Here is a 14,849-nt window from a genome sequence, read left to right on the forward strand (position 1 = left end):
AATCAAAGTAAATATTCAATTTATCAGAACTTTGCTAGGTGACATGACCCAATCCTACCTTAGACCATCCAAACTTTCCCAGAGTGTTGTGCTGCCACACCATACACACTATGGGAATTTCAGTGCTCCTATAATAGGTGCTACACTGTGGAGGGAGGGGGTACCTCTAAACCACCTTTTCCACACAATATATTATTTAGAGGAGAATGAAGGATAATATATAGAGGATTTAGCTATGCTAAGAGTAAAAGTGACTGAAGCTAACACTATAGATAATGAGAGCTGCAGGAATGGGTGGACTTTGCCATCTTCTCCTCATATCCCCCTCCCCGTGCTCCATCCATCACCCTCCCCCTGCCCAAGATCTCACACACACAAAAAAAAGTTTCAACAACAAGCAGCTGGGCCAATGGCAGGAGGGAGACCCGGGAAAGGGGCTGAGCAAAGGGCGAGGAGATGAGGAGAAAAGCAGCAGCAAGACAAGCCAGGCTAAAAGGGAAAAGCCGCAGCTCCAAGCATGGTTTTGTTAGAATGAGGGCACCGTGTGTGCGCAGAGCCTGGCAGACATTTCCCGCACTTTGCTGACACTGGAGACCAAGTGTTCCCCTCCCCCTGAGGACAGCGTACATCACTGTACATGGGACCGTTCTCCTCACACTGCCTTGGAGGGAGAGACTACAGAGGCCAGCAATGTCATCTGCATGAGAATACCCAGCGTAGAGACATGAGCCTCCAGGCATCGGGGGCATGGTGGAACTATTGAAGGTGCTCGCAGCTACTTTTCATCTTGCTGGACTTCATGGTGTGAGGGGACCCCACTAGGACCTGCACTCCATTGTACTCGGCATGGCTGCTGGATGTGGGCTGACGTACGTGCTGCTGCTGGCTCTCCTGCTGGGACAGTCCTTGGGCCAGATGATCTGCTGGCAGGCCATGCTAACGTGCCAGATGGAGCAGCAATGCAACTTTGCCTTCCGCCAGTATAATGAGGCTTGCGCCTCCGTCCTTAACGGGGAAGAGGTGAACCAGCGCCGCTGCCCCAGCCACTGCATCAATGCCATCATCCAGCTGAACAGCACCAAGGCTGGGCCCGCGCTGGAGGACTGTGACTGCGTCAACGATGAGGCTTGTAAAGCCACCAAACAGGCTATTGAGCCGTGCATGCCCAGGACCAGTGTGGGTGGCGGGAGCACGAAACGCGGGCCGGTCATTGGCTGCACAGAGGCTCGGAGGCTCTGCGAGAAGGACAGCCGCTGCTCGGAATCGCTGTCCAGCTACCTGCGGAACTGTGGACCGCTATTCAATGGCTTGAGCTGCCCGGGCAGATGTATGGCAGTCATATCGGACATGATGAAGGTGCCCAAAGCGCTGCTGCTCAGTGACTGTGTATGTGATGGCAGGGAGCGGCCCATCTGCGAGTCTGTCAAGGACAGCATGGTTCGCCTGTGCTTTGGCTTAGATGGGGGCTACGGGGGTCCCAGCAGTGGTGGGGAGCCAGACGATGACATGGAAGAAGATTATGAAGACTTCTTTAGACCCACCACCCCAGCGGACAGTGGTGCCCTCTCTGCTGCCCCTACATCTACCCTGTGGACATATATTGTGCTGATGGTGCTACTAGCACTCATCTGATGGTTGCCTTATCTGCTCCATGACAGCGGAGCTATCATCCTGTGACACTGGGCAGGGGCCCAGTACTGTGCACTAGCACCAGTTTGCTTCTATGTGTGTGCTGGCCATCTCCTCTTCTGTGCCTCTTCCCAAAGTGCTCCTTAACTAATGCGCCTGATCTTCAGCTGGCCATAGATGTTGTCACCTCCATAATTTTTGGCCCATCGGATTGGGTCGGTTGTGATTGTGACTAGTCAGGAATGACATATATGCTAATGGTGGCTTTTTTCTATGGAAGGAATTATGGCCAGCTTGACTCTTTTCCACCCTAGCTTTACATTATGCACATCAGCTGTCGCTAAGGTTATATTCACATACTTCAGGTTTGTGACTGGACCAATCATCTGAATGGGGTTTGCAGAAATACACGCACATGCTGCAGAAATAACCCATTCAGTTGAATGGAAAAGAGTTTCAATCACAGACATTTCAGCAACAATTCTGCTGCATGTGAATATACCCAGAGAGGGTGCCTATGAAAGTAAAGATAGACCTATATACTATGCAGTACTGGTCCCTTAAGACAAGCTATGCAACTTTCACCTAACCAGCTGATCTATAGCACTCCTCACCTTACCTTTATGGGTGACAATTATAGATTGTAGTGAAATAGTCTGGTCACCCTTGCAACCAAATTGTTAGAATGCATGGAACATAAAAGGGAAGGAACCTTTCTGCTACTCTCGGTTAGGAATATCCTGGCATTTTGTGTCTTACAGCTCATATGTAAGACTATGTCTTTCTGTGTTTCTCTACAACAAGCTAATCTTCTGTATACTGGTCGGCTGTCATATGCCATTTCTCCTCTCTTACTTGCTCATGTCACTTTAGAAGATAAGCAAGAGACAGGATAGACATAGGAGAGTATGACTGCCGGACTGGCCTGTAAAGGGTTTGTTAGTAGTCTGTAACCATGGAGATATGTAGTTATGCATAGGAGTTGTAGTCACATGCTCATAGGATATTTGTCATTAAAACTATATGCCGAGTTGCTTTATTTTTCATTTTAGATGATTGGTTGCAAAGGTGAACACATTATTTGATTGAAGGAGTTCTCCACAAGTTAGACATTGCATATCTTCTCGCCCATCACTCCTTGCAGAGATTGGATGTCCATACATTTAAGTAGGGTCGATGCCTCTAGCAACTAACTAGATTGCATCTTCCATTTTCCAAGGTGCTGAAGTCTGGTTGTTGTAGGCAGCTTGTCCACTTTTATTTTCCACGATATGCATACCATCTATATGTGGAGTACAGTCCATTTGCCTTCAGGGCTGAATTACATACAGTAACTTATCACTACTTTTGCCACCTCCTGGAGAACCCCTTGAAGTAGCAACTGCCAAATATTACTTACTGTATGTGTAATAATGTAACCAGAAATGCCTTCAGCTACCACAAATGCCTGTTTCCTTTTCTGTTAGTATGAAGACTGTGTGTGACTCGGTGGTGACAGTGTTGTCATTACGTTCTGCCACAATGACTGCCTTTATAGTGCCTGTACACAGACATTGATGTATATACTGCCATATCTTACACACACACAATACAGATTTTCTATCGCATGCGTTATTTTTATAAATCTGGAGTCTGGCAGCGCTATTATCCGTATATAGTATATTTTAACCTTTTGTCCATCTCCATACCATCTTGATGCTGCTGTTCCATAGTGGAAAGTATATGCACCTGGGCACTGTACATTAACCCCCTACCGAGGTGCCAACTGTTCCAGAGCTCTGCACTGCCACCATAGACCTGTAAATAACACATTTAGAATATGGTTACTGGAAGAACCTACAAAGAACTATAAATAGTGTATTTATATGAGCTGAATGTGTTAGTGGCTTTATATCTGTACAGATTTTATATAAATTGTATTCCAGGAATAATTTATTTAGAGCTGTAGTCTCTAACCTGTGGCCTGCCAGCTTCATGCATATGGAGAGAGAGTCACAGGTTAGAGACTACCATAGAATATAGAGGTGAATTCTATATGTCTCAACCAATGGTACATAAATATGTTCATTGCCCTGCCCCACAAATGTACAGTTTATTTTATAGATTTACTGAAGTGAAAAGAGAATTTTATGGACTTTGTAAAATTGTGTATAACTGCCTTTATTGTTCTGTGACTGCCTTACACTTTTGTATTTTTATAAATGAAATAACAGGAATATTTTGGAAACACGTGCGTCTATGGGTGTCATTTTTGCTGTGTTTGCTAGTAAATATTTTGGAAAGGAAGTATGTTGCTTTGTTTGGTTTATCAGTGCTGTACAAAGTCAAGTCACCTATAGTCAGAGTCTCTTGTGTTTGCTGATCCGATATTATGGCATCATCAGAGTTCGCCATAAAGCCGGTAAACAGATGATGAGACGACTAGAAGTTGTCATATTGTTTGCAGGGAGCTGGGGCGTTGGTTTGCTGCCAGTACTACTGATTTCCTCACAAACGCCCTTAGATAAATAATTGCGCTCCTAAGCTGTGTCGAGTGCTGCTCATACACTTGACCTTGTAAATAGCAATGTTTGCTGGAGGAATAAACTGGGCCATTTGAAGATTGTTCAAACATTTGACACAAAAGAAAGTGGGAGACCAAGTCCTGCGGGGAATTCAGCTTTGCCTGCTCCAAGTTAGACACACGGGACGTTTATTTATCCTCTTGAGCTAATGTTTATTTAACTGTATAGTAGTGCTGTACTTGAGAAAGCAGCCAGGCCTAGTCCTTACTGCATACCCTCCATGCCAGTGAACATAACTATCTCATTGCAAGTCTTTGGTGGAGCCATTCTGTGAAGAGTTAAATGGAAGCATTTGTTAAAAGCGACTTTTGATATGTCCCTCCTACTTGAGGAGTTAAAAAGACATTAGCAGCAGAAAGGAGAACATGCCGGCAGCTGGACTGATAATTAACTCCTACAATAAACCCAACACTTGATTCTACAGGCTGCAGGCTAAAGCATCTGCCCAGTATAAATCAACTGCTGGGGGAGGGGGCGCAGGGGGAATGCCTCCACTCCTCTCAATAAGAAATCTATACCAAGTGCTTATGAGAGCTGGATGGGATCTTCTAAGTATGTTTTTGTTAACTAATGCTGCGTGTAATCTTGTTTAAGTGACTTGTGTTTCAGAATATAGCATCACCTTCACCAAGGTGCCAATGACTGGTAATATATATATGTTATACCGGTATATATATGTATACTATATACTCAATTACTACAGTGTAATATATATATATATATATATATATATATATATATATATATATATATATATATATACACACACACACTATATACTCCGGAATATAGCATCATTCTCACCAAGGTGCCAATGACTGGTAATATATACATATTATACCAGTATATATATGCATACCATATACTCAACTCAACTAATATATTATATATATATATATATATACTCCAGAATATAGCCTCACTTTCATCAAGGTGCCAATGACTAGTAATATATATATATATATATATATATATATATATATATATATATATACTCAATTAATATTTGTTGGCTGGTTTAGGTTTTTTCCATTGCTGTGTTCTGGGCCTCTCTCATTCAGGTTGAAAAGTCATTGGCTCTGTTTAACTTAATGTAAAATTATCTAATGTGTCTTAGTCCTGTTTTCTTCTGCACACTTGCTTGCTTTGCATTCTGGGTGACAGTTTATTTGTCTTGAGAAGCACTTCAGTGACAAATGTTTAAGGGAGTGGAGGACAATAGTGGAGAACAAGGAGGCAGTTCATTGAACTGACAGTGACCATACAGTAAATAGAATGAGATTCAGGCTTCACTGGGCACCCAACCGCACAGAAAAGCTTTTGTACACAAATACAATAGACATACATAGGGGGCTCTGTTTTTATAAAACAATATATTGAAAACAGGCATCCATAAGTTGGCAAGAGGGACAAACCCAAAACCACTTTTATATTTAGAAGTTCTCATGAACTGGAAAACCCACAATAGACCTGGACAGGCGCAGAGAATATCTACCTTTTACACAAAGGTATTTCACAATGGAAGATGACAGAATAGCAGTGTCTATCTCTTTGTAAGTCTTTGTTATATTTCGTAGGTGGTATTGGTTCGATATCCGACCATTTTAGATTGATATTCGGAGTTATCCAGTTTCACCAAATAGATGTTATTGGTTGTATAATGATAAGTTATATCATTTTCCAGTATACATTCTATATGAATTTCTCACAGTTTTCTAGATCTCTGCTTGCTGTCATCCATTGTTTGCTGTGGATAAAAGTCAGTACACAGTCATGTGATGGATACACAGGTTGAGAATTTTTTTATTACATAAAGTGTATGATCGTATCTCAATATATTACTATTTGAGTTTACTTTATATGACGTTATGTTACTTCAAAACTTGTCTAGACAAGATAACATGTATAGTCCTATCAATGGTATGTGCCAGCTATTGCGAAACCAAGATGAGTTTTACAGGGGCTGTCCAAATTTTGATGGGGTTCTCGAAGACTAATGGTAACAAAATGTTGGATGAAGTGATATTATACAATCAGTAATACAGAATTTCTATATAAGTATAAAACTCACTTTCCGTTTAAATTTACAGAGTACAAAAGGTTATAGGAAAGCAAAATAAGTAGCTACTCTATGTATATGTTGTTATGTTAAGGCATGGACAGTGTACATTTACAGGAAGGGCTCACAGTCTATCATTCCTTCATACATGTGTTCACAGATCTAAGAGCAAGGGTAACATAAGAAGGACCTCTTAACTTGGAGCATTCCAATTGTGAATAAAACAATGGGAACAGCATGGAACCTAGGATCACAGCACAAAAAAGCCCTACTGCATAAAGGATATATACGCTTCACTTGTCCCCACTGACCTCTAGTAAAGCACTGCTAGCTTTGCTTCACTACACCAGTCCTGAATTCTATTAGGTCACTTGTGGCTCTTAAAGGTAATCTGTTTACACAATGTCTTAGATCCCCAAATACACATTTACACATTTATGCATGCTTTCTCTTCAGCAAATATTTGCTTACATCATGCTAAGAAGTTCTATATAAATGTATAAATAATAAATCAAATAAACCATAATAATAATATGCAAGAAGCTTATCTGTTAAAATATTATTTTAGCATATAAATGATAACAATCCTCCGCGTTTATGCCCAGTGTGAGCAATTTCATTGACAACTATTATGATATTATAACAAGGTATTTACAGATGAGTTCATGTACTTCAATGTGGGTTAGAATTGGTTAAACATGCCACCTAGCCTACCCCAGGAGGTGATTAAGGGGTACACTGTATGCTTAAGTCATGGCAGGAGAATTGAAGCGTTCTCTGCATAAATACTTCCCAGGACACTATTTAGGCTGTGCCTTTCTCTTCCTAAAAAATGATCAAGTACAAAATAGTGAACTGTATACACTATATATTGGCACAAAGATGGCCATTCTCCCAGTAGTAACCAAGGGCTCTAAATAAATGATTTCAACAATGTTTTATTAAAGGAGGACAAGAACCCTCAAGCTGCATTAATCGGTGAGAAGTCGAGTGGCACTTTTGTCATGGAAATGTTAAGTATATAATAGTTGAGGCAAACAATGTGTGGGCCACTTCATTCTTTCAGCTGTGCTGACACCTCTTAGTGAGGAGCTGCAGGGAAGGATGTGGGAAAAGACTGCTCTCTGGAGAAGCTCTTAGCTTATATTCAGAATGTGCTTCTCTGTGTGAGACACTGCTTGTTCTACAGCTCAAGTATGAAATCTATGCTCATATTTCTGATAGAAATGATAGAAATATTTTCATTTTTATCTTTACTTTATATATTTGTAGTATATAGTAGTATGAACTGTCTGTTCTGGGTTCTATATATGTTAATGGACATAGACTTCCATTATAACAGAAAACAACAGTGTCCTTTTGACTTTTGTTAGGTTGTTACGCCTTTTTTTTTACTGTACAAAAAGAAACATGTATAAGCCACACTTTTTTATGCATAATTTTTTTATTTTTTTACAGGGAAGCCTATGGGCTACGTTTGCAACTGTATACACCTTCTGTTGGGGGTACAGGATATTATGTCAGGAAATCCTTCTGACAAACAGTATATTTCCAATGGAAGGAGGGAACACAGTCTCAGAAGAACACTAAATGTGCTCTAAGTGTATGCCAAACTTAAAGGGTACCTAAGTTTTCATGAAAAGCTGAAATATCTGCAGAGTCTTGCTGGACAGGCTATTCTATGACTGTATAAACCTTCTGCTGCTAATAGCCCTATTTGAAGGTGGGTGTGTACAATAAGGGTTCATTCACATGGTGTAAAAACCCCATGTGAACTTACCCTTAGGAGCAGTCTGCCTCGTGCCCCTATTCATTACCACTACTGCTGGTTTTTATGCATGTAATAACTAAAATAGCAAACAAATAGCTGAGAAAAGCCCAAGTCCACTGCAAATACAGGACATGATGCAGCTTAAAGGATCCCTGACATAAAATGAGAGACCTGAGTGCAATCAGGAATGCTGCTTAATGTATATCATTAGCAATAACATAAAACAGACAGAAGTAGATACAAACACATTGTAACCTTTTCTTAGGGGGCATTCACATGGAGTAACACCGGGTGTGTATCACAGCCGTACACGCCGGCGTAACGGCAGACTGCCGAACACTTCCCATTCACTTCAATGGGAGCGCTCGTAACAGCGGCGTTTACGAGCGCTCCCATTGAAGTGAATGAGAAGTGTTCGGCAGTCTGCCGTAATGCCGGCGTGTACGGCTGTGATACACGCCCGGCGTTACTCCGTGTGAATGCCCCCTTACATTGTAAGACTGGGTTCAGACCTGCACCCGGTGACCTCCTTGGGATTCCGTCCTTCATTCTGCTTTAAAAATGCGGAGAAAAAAGTCCTGCAAGCAGTGCTTTTCTCTCTTCATTTTATGAATGGGCCTAGTCGGGAGGGAGTGTTGCGGCACAGCAAGAAAAGGCAGGTCGCTTCTTTTCAGCTCGCGAAAAAAGGAAGTGAACATCTCCCATTGAAGTCAATGGGAGGCAGATTTTTGAGCCGGATTCTGAGGCAGATTCCACGTCAAAATCCGGTCCAGAAAACCCCGTGTGAATTCAGCCTAAAGTGGATTTTCTGAAGATTTTCTAAACTATACCCCTCACTGAATTTATGAAGGGGTGCATTTCTAACTCTTAAGTGTTGCATTAATTTAGTTTCTTTAAATTAATATGCATCTGATTCCCAAGTGAAAAGTTAAAATTGGGTTTGCAATATGAGGCGTGTATTTTCAGTGCTTAATATTTTGTGCCAGCTTTTGTCAGCAGAAACACGCACTTCAAAAACTGTTAAGTGGGTTATCCCGGGTACAATAGCTTTTGGAGAATTCATCTCTGACACAGACAGGGCACAACATATTGTGCACTGAAATTACATATTTCTGGAAAAATTGCATTTTTCACACTTTTGAGGTGAAAAATAAGTAAATCCAACAAAACAGAGGTAAAAATGATTGATGGGTGCAGTTTCCAAAATGGGGTGACATGTCAGGAAATTCCATTTTACTGGCATGTTAGGGAGTTTACAAAAATAACATGGTGGCCAAAAACCAAACTATCTAAATATGTGCTCTAAAGACCAAATATTGCTCCCTCACTACTGTACCCAGCCGTCTGCCCAGACTGCAGTTTATACTCAGATATGACAATGGTAAGTGTGGAAGTCCAGGTACAACAATGGATATATACTGCAGTTTGGGCACACAGTAGAAGAAGCGCTATTTCACTTTGTTTTGTGGAGACCCTAAGGTACCAGTGAAGTGGAATTCCTGGTACAAATATGCCATTTTGAAAACTGCCCCTATCAAAGAATTTGTTAAGGGTGTAGTGAACATAATATTTCCCTGATCTGAATGCATGGTGGATGATAAAATATGGTGTACATTGGGTACACCAAATTGCCAACTATTTTCTCATTAGCTGCTAGGATAAACCTGAGATGCCCTGGTTTATCGGAACCCAGACTGGGTTCAATATTCTGATTGTCAAGGGTTATAATATATATATATATATATATATATATATATATATATATATCGTGAGCTCACAGAAGTGTACTTATGCCTATTTTTTCTTTATTTGGCGTACAGCATAAACCAGCAACATACAGTACATCATACAATCCTGAAAGGTTGTATCTATACCCTCCCCAGTCCTTAACTGCAAGCTAGTATTTTCTCTCTCTGTCTGGTGGGTTGCATGAGATCAGAATGCATGTGTTATGTTATTGTAATTATTATTATTTTTTATTAGTCCCTCCTCTGATCACTGGTTTAATAAAGAAGTATTGAAGTGTAATGGCTGTCAGCTTATGCAGGCAGGATAGCAGACTGGAGCAATGGATGGGAAACCTGGGGTGACAAAACAGACAGCTGCATGGACACTATGAGTCCTTTAGGAGACAGCCCTAACAACGCTTGATTGACTGTCTCATCTGCAATGCCCTGATTTGCATTCCGCGTGTGAACATTACTCCACTAGCATCCCGTCGCAGCATTCCGCTCCGGATCAGACCCAAATGAATGGAAGGAGCCTCGCGCTGTGGACGATTCAGCCACAGAATCCGTGGAAGAAGGGTCTTCTTGCTTCTTTTTTCCACTGCTCACTAGTGGGAAAAAGAACCAAGCGGCTCCCATTGAGGCGGATTCCGTGATAGAATCCGCTGCAGACGACACCTCCCTCTCGACTAGGCCCATTCATGTGGGCCTAATCCATAGCAGAATGCCGCGACTGGATGTCGGTGCACTGTATCCACTGCACCAGAATTCAGTCGTGGCTAGCCATTTTTTTGGACCGGATTCTGAGGTGGCCTCCGTGTCAAAATCCGGTCCAAAAAAACCCTGTGTGAACCTGGCTTTAGGGTTTCCAGCATCTTTCAGAAATGTTATACATGCAGAAAACTGTAAAACATTGAGAAAGAGACTTTAATTAGTAGAGTTATGGAGTTATGGAAGCTTGGCAAGAGAGCAGCACCATGTATACCTGGATGGTCTCTGACTTCCTTGGGGCAGTAGAACACTGTGGTAAGGAGGAGGAGGAGGGCTTGTGATGAAGGACATTTGGGGCATTTTTTGTGGTTAAAAGGACAATAGTGCTGATGCAAGATACCGAACTATCAGCTGTGAGCAGATCTCACCACCTACCAAAGGAACTGCCATATGTTATCATGATAGCTGCTTATGTCCCCCACCTCTGCAAAAATTTCTGCTTGTTATATCCACATGCTGTGACCCCCCTCCTCGTGTCCTACAACCAAGTCGGCTGTATTATTATTATTATAATTATTATTATTAACATCAATCTGCACAGAGAACTAAATGATCCTGCAGTATGTCTGTGTTTCTTTCTTTTTTAGTTGCTATGATTCCTAGGATTTCTCTATCTGCCATGAGCTTCTATGTGTTTCTCTCTTGTTATATACTACTGTACCATCTATGAAACTGTATCACTGAAATTTCCCCATTGTGGGACTATTAAAGGAATATCTTATCTTATTGAGACCCTCATGAACAGAAGGGGCAGAAGTGCTCTGCTGAGTTTTTGACTGCCTTTGTTTCTCCCTTTAGGTCGGGTTCACACTACCATTGGATGCCGTTCAGAAGGTGTCCGTTTAAAAATAAATAAATAAATTAAATAAAAAAGGACACCTATCATAACGCATACAAACACAGTAGCTAATGGCTATCAGTTACTGTCTATTAGAAGTCTGGCCCATAGACTTCAATGTTAAAAAAATAATGGACACTTGCTGTCTGTTTTTTCAAACTAATAGAAAAGTCATGCATGTAGGATTTTTTGTCCACTTGGAAAAACGGAAATGTGCGTAAACGGGCACTAATGGTCACAAGATAAAATCCCATTGAAATGAATGGAAATTTCAGACAGACTAGCTAGTGTCTGTTGCTAAAATATCCACGGACACTGCTGATGGAATCAAACGGTAGTGTGAACGCCCCCTTAGTAGAGCAGTGTACAAACTTATCTACTGTTTATGAAATTTTTGTGCTCTCTGCTCAACAAGCAGAGCTGAGCATAGCCCTCAAGTACTTGTCTACGGACGAGTACTGTCAGGAGGGGGGGGGGGGGTGTTCCTCAACGTCATGGCTGGGCAGTAAAGAACGCCCCCTCTGACAGTACAGCGCTAAAGACAGACTGTCAGCAGAGGTGTTCCCAGCTAGACTGTCTCTTCCCCCAATGCACATAACGGGAAAGCCGACAGTGTGCTGAATTCAACGCACTGTCAGCTTTCTAGCGGTATATACAGTCCTATGAAAAAGTTTGGGCACCCCTATTAATCTTAATCATTTTTAGTTCTAAATATTTTGGTATTTGCAACAGCCATTTCAGTTTGATATAGCTAATAACTGATGGACACAGTAATATCTCAGGATTGAAATGAGGTTTATTGTACTAACAGAAAATGTGCAATATGCATTAAACCAAAATTTGACCGGTGCAAAAGTATGGGCACCTCAACAGAAAAGTGACATTAATATTTAGTAGATCCTCCTTTTGCAAAGATAACAGCCTCTAGTCACTTCCTGTAGCTTTTAATCAGTTCCTGGATCCTGGATAAATGTATTTTGGACAAACAATTCAAGTTCAGTTAAGTTAGATGGTGGCCGAGCATGGACAGCCCGCTTCAAATCATCCCACAGATGTTCAATGATATTCAGGTCTGGGGACTGGAGTGGCCATTCCAGAACATTGTAATTGTTCCTCTGCATGAATGCCTGAGTCGATTTGGAGCAGTGTTTTGGATCATTGTCTTGCTGAAATATCCATCCCCGGCGTAACTTCAACTTTGTCACTGATTCTTGAACATTATTCTCAAGAATCTGCTGCTACTGAGTGGAATCCATGCGACCCTCAACTTTAACAAGATTCCCGGTGCCGGCATTGGCCACACAGCCCCAAAGCATGATGGAACCTCCACCAAATTTTACAGTGGGTAGCAAGTGTTTTTCTTGGAATGCTGTTTCTTTTTGGACGCCATGCATAATGCCTTTTTTTTATAACCAAACAACTCAATCTTTGTTTCCAAAATGAAGTTGGCTTCTCCAAATGTGCTTTTGCATACCTCAGGCAACTCTATTTGTGGCGTACGTGCAGAAACGGCTTCTTTCTCATCACTCTCCCATACAGCTTCTCCTTGTGCAAAGTGCGCTGTATTGCTGACTGATGCACAGTGACACCATCTGCAGCAAGATGATGCTGCAGCTCTTTGAAGGTGGTCTGTGGATTGTCCTTGACTGTTCTCACCATTCTTCTTCTCTGCCTTTCTGATATTTTTCTTGGCCTGCCACTTCTGGGCTTAACAAGAACTGTCCCTGTGGTCTTCCATTTCCTTACTATGTTCCTCACAGTGGAAACTGACAGGTTAAATCTCTGAGACAACGTTTTGTATCCTTCCCCTGAACAACTATGTTGAACAATCTTTGTTTTCAGATCATTTGAGAGCGGGCTGTCCATGCTCAGCAACCATCAAACTTAACTGAACTTGAATTGTTTTGTAGAAAGAAATGGTCCAAAATCCCTTCATCCAGGATCCAGGAACTGATTAAAAGCTACAGGAAGCGACTAGAGGCTGTTATCTTTGCAAAAGGAGGATCTACTAAATATTAATGTCACTTTTCTGTTGAGGTGCCCATACTTTTGCACCGGTCAAATTTTGGTTTAATGCATATTGCACATTTTCTGTTAGTACAATAAACCTCATTTCAATCCTGAAATATTACTGTGTCCATCAGTTATTAGATATATCAAACTGAAATGGCTGCTGCAAACACCAAAATATTTAGAACTAAAAATGATTAAGATTAATAGGGGTGCCCAAACTTTTTCATAGGACTGTAAAACTGCATGTGCCCAAAGATATGAAAGGTCCTCTTTAAAGATTTCAGATATGCATTTTACATGAAAGAATATGCAGAGCTCCCATTGCAATAAACTGTCTATTGACCTGTAAGATCTCCTGCCCTCCCTTTATGGCTTTCCCTCTCGTATAGGGTGTCTGAAGGTCATGGATATTTGTTCAAATTCTTTTCTAAGATATATTTTTAACTGTGCTAAATAGCTAACTCAGTGAAATTTCTGTCTGTGAGCTTTTTTCTTTAACTGTCTTCTGGTGACTGTAAAAGTGTAATTATTTTTCCAGATTCTCTGACATCCTTCCACCATTGTCAGCAGTATCGATGGATATGCATGCATCCATTTCACAGCTTATATTGTAGAGTAGAAATATCACACCACAGTTATTCTGACATGTTGGAAACCTTAGTGAGGCTGCTAAGGTTCAAAGCTTGAGTCCTTAAAACAGAATAATATTTGCTAGGAAATGAAATATTAGTATTAAGTAAGAAGTAGGTAAGTAATAACGACTGTATATTTAGAGAACAATGTATATTATAATATAAAACGAAAAAAAATAGCATACATGAATACAGGTTTTTGTTTGATTTCACAAGTATGATGTTATCGGTTTCCAATAAGTCGGTATGAAACAAGATTAGAACTTGATATATAATATACTCTCTATTCATTGTATTCTACATTTTCTAATAGTGTGCATAGTGCATTTAAAGACCCTGTCAGCAAAACACACTGCCGCTTTAAGAGGATCCAGTCGCTTCTATTAATAATTGCATTGCTGCCCTATTATTGTCTAAGAATAATGAGGGAATTAAAGTCCTAGCCCCCAACCTGAAGCTATCCTGAAATGTTTTCAATTAACTCTTGGCACTAACAGGAAAGCATCAAACCTTTCCCATGCTGAAATATGGAAAGTCTGCAGGGAACATCTCAGCAGGAGAGGAATTTCATTAAAACCAGCACATCATAATTCAACGACTTCTACTCTCACTGTGAGCTGCTCTATTGATAAGGACTCCAAGGCGATTTTATGGATTTGCAAAAAGAAATGATTTCATAAAATCTTTCCAGGCAGTTTGTTTTGGCATTTTGTCTCTGCTATCCAACCTAATGAAAAAAAGAAGAGAGAGAGCAAAAGAAAAATGACTTTTAAGGTCAACTTTCCAGCATGAAGATATTAAGAAAGAATTACAAACGTCAGGGCAGGGCAGATTCCACAGACGCC

At 41.0% G+C, this 14,849-nt stretch overlaps 1 protein-coding gene across 1 annotated transcript; it reads left to right on the plus strand.

Moving 5' to 3' along the window:
- Positions 1–475: 475 nt before the first annotated feature.
- LOC142208835 (growth arrest-specific protein 1-like) lies at positions 476–2,344 on the plus strand. The gene has a single exon (XM_075277590.1). The coding sequence runs from the start codon at positions 847–849 to the stop codon at positions 1,630–1,632; it is 786 nt and encodes a 261-aa protein (XP_075133691.1). The 5' UTR covers positions 476–846; the 3' UTR covers positions 1,633–2,344.
- The last annotated feature ends 12,505 nt before the right edge of the window (positions 2,345–14,849 follow it).

Source organism: Leptodactylus fuscus, chromosome 1 (assembly GCF_031893055.1).
Source record: "Leptodactylus fuscus isolate aLepFus1 chromosome 1, aLepFus1.hap2, whole genome shotgun sequence".
Lineage (NCBI taxonomy): Eukaryota > Metazoa > Chordata > Amphibia > Anura > Leptodactylidae > Leptodactylus > Leptodactylus fuscus.